The 16,435-nt window shown below is 39.4% G+C and overlaps 1 protein-coding gene across 3 annotated transcripts in view; it reads right to left on the reverse strand.

Moving 5' to 3' along the window:
• PPP3CA (protein phosphatase 3 catalytic subunit alpha) overlaps nt 1-16,435 on the reverse strand; it is a 177,272-nt gene that overhangs the window by 14,726 nt on the left and 146,111 nt on the right. For all 3 annotated transcript variants that reach the window (XM_048303071.1, XM_048303072.1, XM_048303070.1), the window contains exons 8-10: nt 15,444-15,538; nt 7,197-7,322; nt 4,491-4,565 (exon numbers count right to left, since the gene is read on the reverse strand). In XM_048303071.1, the coding sequence (XP_048159028.1) occupies nt 4,491-4,565; nt 7,197-7,322; nt 15,444-15,538 (296 nt within the window). The remainder of the gene's footprint in view (nt 1-4,490; nt 4,566-7,196; nt 7,323-15,443; nt 15,539-16,435) is intronic.

The following is a 16,435-nucleotide window of genomic DNA, read 5'->3' on the forward strand; positions in this document are numbered from 1 at the left end:
GTTAAAAGGATCAAACCAATTCCTTCAGTTTATTTACACCTGGTATCTCACAGAGGTGCTTACTATCACAGCTGTCCCGCTGCTCCTACCAGCATCTGTGCTACCCACTGCATGCCTGCGTTTGTCCAAATGGTCCAGCACCTTTCAGTGAGCAAATTCATATGCCACCACTGTACAAGGTCCTGCATTTTAAAACCAACTGTTTGAGGGCAAGACAAGTGCAGCACTTGGTGCCCAGGCACAACTGCACCACGACCCATGTTCTGGGGACACTGGGCATCTAGGTCGGTTCAGAGGCAGAGCACACCAATGTGCAGTAATACAGCTCACAGGAGAAATGCTTTGGGCATGGAAACAACCACATCTGGCCAAATCACAGAGTGAATAAATAAATACAAAGATTACATTAAAATGCCACTCTGTCACCAACTCACAGAAATTAAGTATGCACTGCAGCCCAGCCTTGCTGGTTTGGAGGAAGAACAAATACAAACCACTGGGAAAACCCCTCTATTTCTCTCCCAGCTAAAAATCAACTCATTGGCAAGCTAAGACTCTCATCAGGCAATATCATGAACACCAGTATCGAGGCATTGGTAAGTAACAGACCTAAGGACAAGGCCCTTGCTTTTGCTCTATCAGTCTCTGTTAGTTGTTGCTGAGCTGGCCCCAGGCACAGTTTACTGTACTGAAGTGATGTGGCAAATGTCATATACTACTGTTCACAGCACAACCAGGTTATGATTGGCAGGAGATGCCTGACTTGGGCATTCTCTTTAGGCTGGAACTACAGCACTGTATTGGGAAGCTGTTTTCTGACAGCGGCTTTTCTGTGGGAAGGCCGAGAGCCACAATGTTGAAGGCAGTACAAAAAAAGAATGTAGGTAATTTAGGAGTGTCTTCATGCCAAATCATGATAAGGATACATACAAAGCAAGCAGTGCATTTGTGTCAAATTGTTTATTGCATTATTGTACCCTTTTAATTAGCAGTTTAGTTTATTTAATCAAATGCGTAAGGCCAGAAATGTTGCTAATTAAAACAAAACAGAACTCTGACTATATGCTGGCTAGGTAGAGGTATTTGCAGCTCCTGTTGCTAAGTGATATGTTTGATGCACAAACATACAGCACACGAACTAACATTTGCCCAAGACATTTTTTTCTGGATCAGATTATATTGCCACCACCACAGCAAACAGGAAAGAGAAAGTACAGCAAGAGAAAACTATCAGAGATAAGGAAACTTGACCTATCATGTTCTCTCATTTTTAAAGCGAGTGAAACCAAAAGGCCAATACAGGCCAGCAGGGACATATGGGATAAAAGGCATTATGATATTTAGGCTTTTTTCACAGTAGGCTTACATACAAACTGCCTACAACTAATTGATCAGATCCCCATGACGTGTTTCCTTAGGGGAAAGAAAAAAGGTGGGGGACAGGGAAGAAAAAAAGGAATACATGCTGTTGCGCATCCTGCTCATGGCTAGATGCAACATACATGACTCAGAACTAAAAATAATAATAAAAAAAGAAAGGGCTCACAAGAACACCATGCAGTGAAGTCAGGCAATACTAATGGGGCTTTGTTTTGAAGGAAAGAGTGAGAGGGGAAGACAGAGGACAAGAAAGTGTAAAAAAAGGGAACAAATGAATGATCAGTGCAAACCATAGTGATGGACCATTCTCACTACATGTGGGAACCCAGGTCAGGGCATGTTCAAACTGCAAGGAGAGAAAGGAAATCAGCAACAAGCCCTGCAAACCACTGATGATCTAAAAATAGCAATGACTTTTAAGAATCATTCCATAAAACAAAATGCATCTGCTGTTGCAGATATCAGGCATTTCCTTCTATGGGAAATACTGCTTAAAAAAATGTCAGCAGGTAAACAGGACTAGTCCTTCAAGGAAGCTGGAGAGAAATGACTGAAGAACAACAGTGGAAATACTGAGCCACTACAAGACTGTCAGTACACAGTCCTTACAGAAACAGTTTTGAGCTGGTAATCATTCTGGTCTGTTTCACTGAGAACACAAATGAAATACATCTCGTACTTCTCTCCCCCAAAAGGCAAGGCTATCAGGAAAAAAAAAAAAAAGAAAAAAGAGAAGGAACTCAACTATCTCTGAGAGAAAGAGGATTTTTGTTTGCTGTATAGATAATAAATCAGAACCCACTAAGGAATCATCACAGATATCAGCTTCTATTTAAATTTAAATCAACCTCAAATTTACTTTAATGTCTGAATCCTTCAGTCTCTTCCATGTGCATGATTCCCATGAGCCTAACATGTCCAGTGGGCTGCAGGTAAAAGTGTGAGGCCACAGCAAGCTGCAGCACCAGTGTCACAGAGCCCATTTTACAGCTGTAAGGGGCTTATCTGGGAAAGCAGACATGAACATATGCCAGCTATAATTTTTAGCTACACATGCTAAAGACAGCTACATTTCTAGTATCTTCCTTACCATAATGTTTTACACAGAGAAATCATTCATACAGAAAAAACTGAAAGCAGATTTAGATAACAGTATTAGTGTTACAGTAGCAGGAATGGCTTAGCTGTTCCTCATCTGAAACTTTACTGCTGTTAGACATCGTTATGCAGTACACACACATGCGAGCCCAGAGGATTTCAGCCCGTCTCCCTGCTCAGACAACTGCAATGCTGCAAGCCTGGAGGAGTGCCATGGCAAAACTCCCAGGGAGGGGGGAGGTGGGATGGGGGTTCACTCTCCTCTCAGAAAAAACACAGTAGATGCAGCAACCTTCTACAGCTGGAGAGGCCTGCTGTTCCCCAAGACCCCTAACACCTCTGTATTTCTGATTCTGCTTTTGAAAATGTGCTCCTGAACTGTCACTTAGGATTGGGAATGATGACACTCCAAAATTTTAGAAAAAGACTACGGGCATTGGCCTGTCTATGCCCAATGGAAGCTTACAGTACAACTTTAAAAGGACGTATTAGGCCAAGGCTGAATTAATTTAAAAATCTTTCCCATAAAGTCTTTGCTTTGGCATTGCATTCAGTGGGATTTCAGCCTGTGCTTAAGTGCTTTCTTGAGCCAAGGATTTTAAGCACATGGTTTGTTGCTACTGTATTTAACTTGACACAGTTTTTACTCATCATATGCCTCCATACAATTTCACATGCTACTTTAATTACACAGTAGTGACTTATTTAAATTTAATGAGAAAAAAAATGGGCACAATATTCAAACAGGTGTTTCCTTCTCTTCACTGATTACTGGTTTCAATAATTCAGTCTTTGTCCCACATCCTGTAAGATAATTGCTCATGTCCACACTCTATGGCCGATGCAGAACAGGGAATTCCATCTGGTTTTTCAGAATAAAATCAAAGTACTATCATCCATACCAGTCTTCTCCATCACAAAGGAAACATTTTGCAAAACCTGTGATCTAGCTTCCTGTTCCAAAGAATAAAAATAAGTACTTTGAAAGAGAAGCTTAATTATTAATTACAACTTCATTAAATATTTGTCTTACTTGAAAGTTCTTCGTTCTCCTTGTTCATTCTGCCTAAAAACATCTAGAGAATATTCAGTAGTGCTAGAGTTTTCCAGGTTCTTCTTTTTTAAAATTAGTTTTAGTATTTCTGTTCTTTTCATAGACTATTTTTATTAGATAGATTATTTATTATTACTTTTCATAGTTTTTTTTTAAACACTGAAAGCATTCACAGTAAGAATGACAGGGACGCATGGGATTTTTTTAGCTTTTCTCAGTTGAGAAGGGACATTTTAGAGAGCTGCTATTTACTCTTGCACAGCCTAACAGAAAATTATGTCTAAAAAAGTAAATTGACCTCTAAGAATCTACAAGTTGTGAGATACTTTGTATCATTTACAGTCAAACCAACAGGTATAAGGCAACTAATCATCATATAAACTTCAACCCAAAGGGTAACAGAACTGACCATTTCTCTCTTTTTAGCAGCAATGTCAGGTTAGAACATTTTCTCTCTGTGTTTACATGCCTATTATTAACAATTCTATTGCTTTTTAAAGTCCTTTAGACACTCAAGCACATCAAAAGAGGTGACTAAAGGAATACTTCAAGTACAAGTCTTCCAAAGTCACAGTACCAATGTTTTGGGAAGGAGCTCTGCAAGAAGCTTACTTCATTGTAGGAAGAGTATTTCACTGATATAATTAAACTCACTGTGAGAATACCTGTGATCTTTTGCATGAAATCATCTGACCCCGTTGTGGCAACACAAGCCACATTTTGTGGAGGAACATAGAGTTTTTAACTAGAGGACCGAGATGAAGAAAAGGGTTAGAACAGGGCAGATCCATTAATTCTTTCTGAAGCACGGTAAGCAAATCCATTGGAGTCTATCACAACAGCAGCTTTCAGTGGCATAGAACTCAACTGGGACTCAGAAAATTATTTCATGGTTAGTAAATAAACTTTTAAAGTAATTTCAAGGCAAACAATCTCAACCAAGGGCAGAGGCTCTTACCATCGAATCCATCTTCCTCTGTTCCCAGTTCATCATCTGAGCAGATGTTCAGCACGTTTACCAGCATCTCTGTCACTAAAATGGAAAACAAGTGCAAAATGTTGATAATAAGCTTCCCTGGTCTGTCAGAGAGCCAACTCTAGCTGTAGTAGTGTGAATGAAAATTGAGTGCAATAACAGCACCCACTTTTTAAACAATAGGACTTGTAGTAACAGAAGCTGAAAGTGTCTTGTGTAGCTAATAAAAAGTACAAGTTTCCATAAATATTTTTCCAAATACTATGAACACCACAACAAAGAGACTTAAAAAAAAATCTGCTAATGATCTCTCTTTTTGCTACTGTCAGTGAAGTAGGTAACATTTGATTTCTCCCCCTCAACACTTTTTTTGCCTTTCACTCAACTTGGGTAACAGAACTGACCCCTCTCCTCTTGCTCCTAAATTGCAATAGGATTTGACTTCCCTGCCCAGTGAATGGGAACAACATTCCAGTGGAAAAAGGTGCAACAAGAGGAATCATAGAGTATTTCTCTATTTATCCAGGTTTTGTACACTACTTACAGTTCAACAAAACATTAACCTTTGTAAGATGTCCTCAGTGTCCCTTGAATTCCAGGACAAATAGACCAGACAGTGTACATTCCTTATAGGAGGAATTAGCCTATATTCAATAGATATATCATTATTGGAGAATTTAGACTATATTCAGCTTGCTTACTTTGCAACTTGGGCAGAAAAGGGTCAGCCACAGGCTGTCCCTACCCCGGCCTCATTTCTTTCCAGAAAGACAACTGTGAGACACTAACCAGAGAGCACACAGAGTAAGAACAGTGAAAAAAATGACCCCACCAAAAATCAAACCCAAGGAAATGCAATTTAGAGGAAAAAAAAAAAAAGCTGAAGTTATGAGGTAAAATGTGAAGCCATTAGCAGATTAAGAAAAACTTCACTACACTTAAATGTAGTAAGCAACATTAAAAGTGTTACCAGGCTTGTCTAGCCTTGTACTAGCTACACAGGTTGAAACTTTTAATTTTTTAGTCAAGTAGTTATTAAAATTCTCTTCTGTGACTACTATGAAGGCTTGGAACATTAGAAGGGTGGGACAAGGCTAGATTTTTTCCTACTTTAGTGAAGGATTTAATATTTTCCTTTGACAGTATTAGTGGAAAGACCTTCCACATTAATAACAACCAGCGAAACTAATAGCTTCCTACCTTGGTTGGCCTTTGAGGGAAAAAATCTATATTAAAAAAAAAGGAAATAAATAACAAGCTTACATCCTTGAATATTGTTTTGCATAGGAAGGAAAATAGTGATTTCACTTCTTTGGGCTCTAAAATTCCCAAGAAATTGGTAAGTGTGACCACTGGAAGACATGAAGGAGAAAAAAACACCCCCAAGACGTAAGACGAATGAGGAACACCATGGTCTCAGAACCTCAACAATTCTGACCATGCATGCTGCAGCCTCACCTGAGCAGGCTGCTGATGGGAAGCCTCTGAACAAGCGACCTCACAGAACATCTTACAGGGCTGCAACATGTGTGGAGAACATGCCCAACCTAAAAACAGCCTGGCTGAGTTTACGGCCAAAGAAAATTAAAATGTTTTATCTGCTTCACAAGAGCCTGCAACACGTGTCAGTGAGGATTATGTCACGTCTCCATTAGTGCAAACAGCTGCCTATTCTTTGTTAATCCCTGTTTCATTGTCTATCTGCTTTATTCACAGAGACCTCAGGCGTCTCACCAGCAGCTTTCCTCAAACAAAAGAGTAGCTCACAACAAAGCTGGTCATGACTGCAGGTAAGAGCCACAGCTGGCTGTATTTCCAGTTGTCGATTAAGAGAGAACTGTTATTCCAAGCAGCTTTTAAGAGGTTATTATAGTTTTCTGGCAGTAATTGCTGTTGCAGCAATACTCTATAACGGATGGATCAAAGCAAGCCTCATCTCGGGCACTGAATAAAATGACTTGGGGTTTAGGCAGTTTGCATTCTGTATTCATTTAATATGCTAGACCAAAGTATTTTCATGCCTTTTGTGTGCTTGCCATTCATACCACGAAACTGCATTCAGGCAACATCAAGAGCATCATGTTTCAATAAAACATCATTTGTGTTCTTTAGGCTCTTCTTGCCAGCGATCAGGCACCACATGTCCTGTGCACAGAAGGGGCTGAGGAGCAGGTTTTCCTTCCTACTGGCATCCCTCTACTCTCTCCAGGAATGGTTAGCTAGACTGGGTCTTAATATCACCAGCTCTGTGTTTCTGATGAAAAAGCAACCCACCCATAAAGGTAACGTGAGTAAAGATGTAGCCACATGTAGTGAAGCCTGTTGAGATGTCCCTTGAGCAGTAAGCAATACCTAAGGGAATGTTCAAGAGCTTATAACAGAAAAACAAATCAGAATTTTGTTTAGTGAATGCACCTCTGGCCTGCAATGCCATAAGATCTATTTCTGCAGCAGAAACGTGATGGCATCATCACCTGGAAGGAGTGGAAATTATAAAAATATATGAGAAATGTGATTAACCATTGGTAATTGCTTGCCCCTCTCAGGCCCGTTTCTACAACTTTGTCCTCAAAAGCAAGACATCTGTCTTCAAACTATTCTTGCCCTTCAAAATAAATGAGGCCACATGCACAATGACTATGACACAATTTTGCAGTTTTTATGAACAGAACCAATTTCCATACATACCCTTCTCACCAACAAACGGCAAGGACCAGGTAAATACATCCATGAAGTTTGGAAGCCAGTACGGATGAGGGGAGCAGTTGAACTGCCTGATATTCATAACATTGTTCTCGTATTTCAATACTGCAGCTAGAAGGGAGAAAGAAAAGAAATAAAAGAGACGTCAGCCATGTGTGTGACTGGCTACCAGTCCAGGAACGCTGACAGCATGCACAGCCCACAGAGCTGCTCACCAGCTTCCACCCTCTTGATCCAGTGGCAGCACCTGAACGCTAGTTACAGTGAAGTGTCAGTGAAGTGGAAAGCCATTTTCAGTCTGAAAGCAGTGTCATCAGCTTTCCCTGGCACTAAGATGGGCTGGTAAGTGAATTAATATCTCTGAGTAGTCAAGAATGTAAGCTCTGCAATCTGCCACCAGTGAGGAATGAAGCAGAGAATTCAGAGCCCCCCATTTCACACAGTTATCTAAGCTCCTCACAACCATATCTCCCATGCTTTGGAGATAACAGAAAAAAGCATTTATGAGTCAGAGTTTGAATGCTGCTCTTCTAATGGACATTTTCAATGTATTTCATTCACAGTATTGTACAGGAGATGACGTTTCTCACATTATTCAAACTCTAGGCACTCAAGACTGTGCCCCCTGTAATATGAATCAATACTAATAGAATTTGTCTTGCACCATTTAACATTCACATCATTCTTGCCAACACACAAACACGCAGACTACGTCTGCTCACAGGCAGAAATACAGGTATTTATGCCACAGCCACTTTTTAAAGCACTGCACAAAGTTCAATGCTAACTTTTGTTAATAGTCTTCAGGCTCATATCTGAAATGGTAATCTGAAAAGGTAATTTTGAGATTACCACCAAGGTGACTCAAAGACATGAAAGTCTTTAAACAATGCAGTTACAGAAGACTGCATGCAGGATATTTAATCAACACAAGTGACAAGAACAGTCAACACAAAAAGAAGGTGTATCATTCTATGCTTTCCCCTTTCCTCGAGCCTTCCCACTTGTGCTTCCCCAGGGAAGAATATAGTTCCAGGGACTGGTTATCACTTAATAACCAGGAATAAAGTTGCACAACTGCAATGTGAGACAGCATTGAAAGAAATGCAATGTTGGCTGAAGGGGATGAACAATTTCTTCCAATTATTTATCTCTTTTCACTGACTGTGTGTCAATCAGAAAAGAAACCTTTTCTTATGCACTAGGCTGTTGCTTCACAAATATTTAGTAAGACATTAAATGTCTTCCATTTTGTGGCCAATGAGAGAGTCCAGAGTGACTTGGGAGTTTCTGAAACCTACTCACTGACAGACACAGAAAACAGCTTGCTAGCAATAATGTGAACTTTTGCCAGGCAGACATCCTCCACTTAAATAAACCACATTTGACTCTTGGCTCATCCCAGCCTGACAACTTGCAGTCATTCTGCTGCTCAGTAGAAAAAAAAAATGGCTTAATACTGCTATTAGCAAAAATGAGAAAAGTAGTGTTGATGCTCTGAATATTTCCAACACTTTTTGGCTGAAATCACATGCAGCAGATCGAAATTCATTCTTCTATTACAGTGACACAATTGCAATAATAAAAATAAATAGTTTGTGGCTTTACAGAAAAAAAATGAGTCAAAACTACACAAAAAGGACTACTTAATGGTGGTGAAGATTCATTTAGGACTAAAACTTCGAATTCACCATCTTAACTGAGGTAGTTCCCCTTCCTGCTACTGCAATTTATCTGTTAAGTCTATTTCTAAATTCTGTGAAATTTGAATAAATAATTTTTACAGGGAACTTTTAAAAAAAGTTCCTCTGAAAAAGCCTGAACCATATGCAGAACAGTTGGAAAACATAAAATTAAATAAAAATGGCTTTAGTTTGGTTGTTTTCTTTGAAAGAAAGATAGTTTATTTTAAGATTACTATAACAAAGAAATCCTCACAACACCTTATTAATTTATATACCTGAATACTTTACAAAAGAAAGTTCTGATTATTGTATTTTAAAAAATTCTCCCCTGTAAATGACCTTTACATCTCCTCAACAAATCACTTCAAAATAACATTATATACAATAAAGCAGAGTAATAACAGAGAAGTCTTCTAAAATAACTGTCCTCTTGAAGTAATAAAATAAATTAGGGTAGCTACTGGTACCACAAATACTTTTTGGCATTTTCAGCTAAAAATCTGTAATTTACATGCACAATGCACATAAAATATTTTTATTAGGTAACTAATGAAGATGATATTTAACATGAAGCAAAATGGCTCTTGTTATGATTGACTTAGTAGCCAGAAGAGGAAAACTTCCTCTGGATCACATAGGAAATAGATAACAGTAGGACTTTCCCTGAGCTTATCTGCCCCCATGCTTTCTTTTGGTCATAGCTCTGTTTTCCCTCTCTGTTGGCTCAGAAAAGGTTAGGGGTTTCACCTCTGCTTCATTTCTTAGCCCTTGCCTAAGATGCTACTGGAGACCTAGCAGCCCTGAAAGAGTACACAGCTTTTGAAGGTTATGAGAGTGGAGGTCACAAAGTCGCTGATGGAGGAGACAGAAGTAGGATGGGCTCTTCTGGTTATGAAACCCATAAGAGTGGAAAACCTGACTCTCTCCAACATTTGCTTATTATTCCAGTCTGCAACCTCAATATTTTTCTTTCCAAACGCATACTCAGACAGATGCTAGCAGACCAAGCCACCAGCCATTATTGTGTATAATCGCCAACCAGGGCAAGAATCTTATTATTCTTAACAGACACACACATTTTAACCTAATTCTGATACCTGCTGTTGTAAGTAAGTTTCAAAAGCGAATGTTTTGTAAAACGAAGATGTGCAGATAGCCCAAATGACATTACACTTCTTTCCAATGCTAGGAAACTGAGATATTGGATGCTGAAATGACATCAGAGTGAAATGAAGCACTAATGCAGCAGGCAAAGGGCATTGGTACTGTTTAGCTTTAAGCATTTAACACAGCTGCCTAAAGCTGGAAATATGGATGTTGAAAACTGTGCAGGTAAGGAACCTCCTTCCTTTGGCTAGAAATGGAGACAGCTCTTCTAATCTTTTCGGGGTTAGATATAGCACCTAGTGCCTCCTTGGTCTTCCTCAGTTAAAGAAGAACCTGGAACAACCGTGTCACACCTGTCACATCTGAGTGGATGTCTCAGACCCTCTGGCATCTCAAATGGTGCTTTAAAAGATTATATATTTGGAGGTAGGTTAAGGCCTTAAGCAATGTGAACAACATTAAACTGTGTGACAGATAGTTCAGAATTTCTCAAAGACATTACGTATCCTGCTTCATGATCGGCCAAATCGTTTTGCAGTGTAAATCAATCGATAACATTTCCATCAGAGGAAAAAAATAATGAGCTGGTAGAAATACTAGCCCAGAATATTTTTAGATGAACAACCTAAAAATATTTTTAGCGAACCATTTAACTAATTTTCTTGTAATTTTCATTCAGAAAACTCATCCTGCATTTAGAAAATGAATCAATGAAAAGTCCCTCAAATTCTTCACACCTAAGAAAGAATTGAAATTTCTGATTTAATGCCAAATTAACTTCAGCATTAACTGTGCAACTGGGAACACTGCCTTCTCAAGATGAGTTGCTAAGTAACCACAGCATTTTCTGCCCAAGTCAGGTCAGGGATAAGGGCTAGCAATATGCTCAAGGAGTTTAAACATTATCAAAGGACAACAATTATTTACTATACAAGGTAATGGTCTAAATAATCCACTACAGAAGTGAGGATAATTGCAGGTGGAAAAATCTTTCCTTATAAAATTCTGAAGATTTTTATTTTACATGTGCAACTGCATCTTGCAAAGAAACAGTGAAATAACATTCAAGATTTTATCAACAGACTGCAAAAATCACTTTTGGAAAACTTCTCTGCATCAGCAATGAGATGGCCTAGATACCCTGACAACTCCTCTTTAAAGGCTTTTGTTTCCCTGACAAGAACTCATTACAGCAGCAGAGATAAGGCATTAAAGAAAACTGATAGGGCAAACAGAGGTTACATCTCTTTTCTTCCCCTCAAAGTGCTAGTATTTCTCAAAGATTACCCTTGTCTTCCAGGTATATTACTCTTTTTCCAGACAAAAATAATTTTCCCGTTAGATCCATCCGGACCAGGTACACTTCTTAATGTGTATCCATGGTATACTTCATGCTGATACTTTGCACACACTTCACTGACATATTACTTATGATACATTAACAGGCATACAGATTTACAGGTGGTTTTAATTTTCTACTGTCCCAAACTCTCCTGCATACTTTCTTTTACTGCTTTTCCTTTCAGAAACAACACATGTATGTTGCAGCATGTTGGAAGAAACTTCACGCTGGGGTTTTTTTTAATAACTTTGGATTTTCTGGTGGTTCTCTCTCCACTACAAACTCTAATCTTTTAAAAGTGTTCAAAAGATAATAGTGTCTTTAAACAGCAAGTTAAAATTGCTCACTCAGACAAAAAGCACACACTTACTGAAGTGACAGCCAGACACGAAAATGCCAGCATTACCAGTGTTTTGCAAATAACTTTTCTGCCTCCGTAGAACTTCTGCAGAATCTTTCACTTGATTTTTTTTCTTTTCTTTTGAGGGGTGGGGGGGGTACATAAGCAGCATTACAGCAAGTCCTAGTTAAGGCATTAAGAAATCCTGAATGCAGGAACGAAAGTTTAGATATGATGAAAGGCCAGATCATACCATACGGTAATATTTGGCACCCTCTTTTTCTGTTGCTATTGAGAATTCCTCCTAGTTACGGGCACCCTGGAACACAGGGGTAAATCTGTACTTACACAACTTTCTTAGAGTTTCCTGAGCAGCACAGATGATGTCTGAGGCCCTGTAATCACTGGTAACTACCACAATCCAATTAACATTTATCTTCTTGCACAAGCTTTCTCTCCAGAAGCAGTAGTCTTAGAAGAATCATCAATGCACTGGTATTTCTTGTAACAAGTATTAATAATAATAATCTTAAACTATCTTTATCTTTATGCCTTTTAATAAAATAAATGAAAGCAGAAATGTCTGAGAAACCTATGAAGACACTGAACAGTAGCTCAGAAGTTGCCAAAAACCATATAAAAATTCCTTCCCTTTGCCAATGCTCTCCATTATAATGAATATGGAAGGAATTAATAACAGTAACAGAGAAGGATAATAATGGAAAACGGAGGATATGAGGCTCCCAATATCGAGGCGGTTTCTGAGTCTCTGAATCACCCCCTGAAAGCCTCTCTCTCTGTCTCCATTAACTACAGAGGGAAGCCCTGACAAGAGCCTCCTAATTGAAAAACCTCCCTTTGGCACCCGAAGCTGTGTGTGTGTGGCCCGGGGCTGTGACAGGACCCACAGCCATGTGGTGCACAAGTAACACACACAGCCTGCACGAGGCAACAGCCAGGAACCAAAGGATACAGACAATTCCCTTCGGTGCCAGAATCCAGAGGAGCAAAGCCAGAAGAGGTTCCCATGGCAGATCAGCACTGTGAGACAGCCCATGCAAAGGCTCCCTGGCAGCATTATTAACAGCAGATACGCTGAACATGGGCATGTTTGGTTAGCTTATCTTCAGCTCCTCCTGTTAAACCCTCTTTTGCACTGAGATCGCTGCCTCCCTATTGCTCTTTGAGGACATGTCTGATCCCAGTGGCTGCTCTCCAGCAGGGACTGAAGGAGCCCTTGGACAGAGTTGGCAATCAGATCTACTCCTGAAGTGCTTCGAAGAAGCTCAAGAAAGTACATCTATCTGCTTTAATGAGTACAAGAACTATCAACCTGGGGTAGAAAATGAGCATTCTTGGCCTCTTGCAGCTTTTTAAAAATTGTGTTTATCTTAAACAATGCTGCATTTAAAAATTACCCATTTCATGTCAGTGGGAGGTGGAGCCTCTCAAGAATTTACACAGGGTGGCTTTGTTGGCTGACAACCAGAGGAACACTGGGAATGCATACTAGACAAGAAGGGACTTAGTAGTAGGAGAGTAACTCCTTTTCCAAGGACTGACAGTAATCAAACCTCCAGACGACCTGTAAAAATCAATCAGGTTCTGTACCAGTGCATGATGAGTCAGCTAGAGCAACTGTCCTGACAACACCTCTGGATGGAAATATCTTCCTTTGTCTCCTGAAATCAGTCAGAAACTGTGCTCTCAGTGAATTCATCTGCTGCAAACCAAGGAAGCCAACAAGTAATCACATTTTGGACTCAATTCTGTATGACAGTGGGTATTTTCCTTCAAGTGGGAAGCAAGCACCTAGAGATTACCCAGATAAAGATGTATGAGCAACGCAGCATGAAAAACTATGCATGATGTACTTTAAATGCCAAGAGCCAGTGCCATCAGTCACATGAAATAAAGCGTCAAAACTTCTAATGAGAGAAAAGGAGGCAGATAAACTCAATGGAGATGCATTACAAAGCTGCTAAAGGTCAGCCTCTGAATTTACAACAAGTCATATATTAAGGAGTGGCACATGGGTGCTGAAGTCGCATCAGTGCTGATTTGCCTGAGCTCACTCTGAGCAGGTATTGCCGGCAGTGCACACCAACTCCAGTTGTGACCACAGATAACCAGCACCTCTCACCAAATGGTGTACAGCCTTCCATTAAAATAGGCTTTCCCCGACATGTAAGACCTGCCCACCACAGTGGGGCATCCTGGAACAAGGGAGATGACCCTCTCTTCTGAAATTGAGATAATGGAGAGGCACTTCTCTTTACCACCCTAACTCCATGGTTTCAAATTCAAGGTTTTGAACATTGTAAATCATTGCTTAACATTAAACATTTGCCTTCAAGACAAAGTTTCACATAATTCATCCATTGCCTTCACTGCACAAAACTGCTTCCATGCCTAAGAAACAAAAGGTGAACACTTTCTGTCACCTTCCTTGTACAGACTTGTGATCGCTCAGCCTTCGACCCAAAGCAGCCAATCAGGAGAGTAAACACAATTCTCCTCCAATAGCAATGATCCTACCCTGAAAATTAACATATTCCTTGCTTCAACTTGCACTTTTTAGGTTGCTAACAGAGCCCCTACATTATTAACTTTTACAAAAGTAGCTACTGACAGTTCTGCTGGCATGGTTTTGCAGAATAACATATTAATTTTTTCATAAGTTAACGGGAATATTGAGAATACTGAGGTGTACAAACCCCATTATCTACCAGTGAAGTACTTTCTTCCCTTGCCTACAGTTCATGGCATAAAAGCTTTTAGATTATAAATTTTATAATGCAAAATGATGCCTGAAGAAGTTTTCTTTTGCAAGTTTAAAAATAAGTATTGCTTGCTTCCGCTGCAAACAAACATCCAGATTAAAAATATCCCTTTGCAAGAGAAACTGATCTCTGCAAGGGAGCGACTTTCAAGAATATAGTTGAGAAAGAATTATTTTACTTTGTTCACAGAGGAACACAAATACTTTTATCATTATGGGGACTAGGAGAAAGTAAACAATACTGCTCATTTCAAAATATAGGAGGACAGGTTTATTAGAATACTTCATTTTTAGAAACATGATTCTTTTTTCCAGTTCATTAGAGATTTCCAGGAATGCAATAAATGAATAAATTCAGAGAAGCTGCAAAGACATATTCAGTGGGGCCTTTATAGAGTGACCAGTGACTCTTATTTCTGCAGTAACCTTTTTTTTTTTTTTTGGCTATTTATATTTAATTTTCTACGTATCAGTGGTCAAGGATTAAAAACCCAAGACGTAAAGGAACTTACATATCCATCCCATGCTTTATCCATTGATGATCTGTCAAAATTTAACTGGTTAGACAGTTTGCACATACAAACTCCAATAATTTTATTGAAAAGAAACAAGGAACAGATAATTAATTGTAAGGAACACTGGGCTCTAAACATCTCCCAGAGCATTTCTTAACATACTTCTCTTAGTTAATAGAGCTGTTTTAAGTTTTGCTTCCCATGTAACATTTACTTAATAACTTGCAGTCAAAATGAAGAAATATCCTAAGGCATATTAAAATACATAGTTATGTTCAGAGGCATACATCTGCCTGTAATAAATTTAATTAGATTTGTATTATGTAATAGGTGGAATGGGCATGAATAAATAGAGGAGGAAAATGGGCATGAACTAATAAATAAAGGAGTGAAAAAACACCAACATATTTGAGTAAACAGGAGTACAGTCTACTGTACATTAACAGGAATTAAAGTCTTACCTTTGTTATTGTATACATCTAGATAGTTTGGTGCTGAAAAAATTGTGATTAGCGAAGGGAAGCCTGTTGTTTGGCTTTTCCTGTACATACGATACCTAAGAGGAAAGAGAAGATACTAATTACTATGCAGTGTTGAATGTATGTTTGTCACTGACCACATACAGTGCAAAAAACCCCTAGTACATGACTGCTCTGGCTGTTAAATGCCAAGACTGAAAAACATGCACATGAGCTACTGAAAAGCCACGGGAAAGAAGTATTTCCTGCAGACTTTCTCATTATAACCATTTGACATGAGCAGGGATCCACACTTGAAGTTGTGTCTCTGTCTGAAATTCAGTGAGCCAGAAGCATGTTGTTGTGAATTTGCTCAGTGCCTATCCCTGGAGCCAGAGGGCCTCTACAGGCATGCAGCCCAGGACATTCATTCCCAGACTTTCCCTCTGTGGGACTGCGGGTGAAGCAAGCACCAGCAGGTGCCTTGGAAGGGTCCTGCATTCAAAAGGAAGTGTGTGTCCTCCAGGACTCTCCTGCTGCCTGCCCTCTCTAGGCATGGAAGCGATGGCAAGGCCAGGGGAGATGGAAGGTGTGAGAAGGAGAGGGGAAACAGGGCATCTGATACTTTCAGTGCTGTGTTTAATCTTATCCACTCTATTAGTCAGTTTATTAATTATCTGCATGTTTTCACTGCCTAACCTGCCATATGAAAAATGAAAGGCTTACTGGACCAACAAATAATCGATCAAGCATTAAACCTGCAAGTAACCGGAAAGAAACCAACCAAACACTTCTTAGACACAAGTACGCCAAATACTGCTCTTTAGTCCTAGGCTACAAGTAACCTAAGAATTTAGCAAACACCCACAAAAGTTGCACTGAAACTGTCGTATAGCTTCAATGCAATCTCTTCTACAAGATTTTATTTTTCACCCTTTATTGGAAAGCAATACAACAAAAATGAAATTTCATTACCCTTGTGTATTTCATGCTAG

Source organism: Corvus hawaiiensis, chromosome 5, assembly GCF_020740725.1.
Source record: "Corvus hawaiiensis isolate bCorHaw1 chromosome 5, bCorHaw1.pri.cur, whole genome shotgun sequence".
Taxonomy (NCBI): Eukaryota; Metazoa; Chordata; class Aves; order Passeriformes; family Corvidae; genus Corvus; species Corvus hawaiiensis.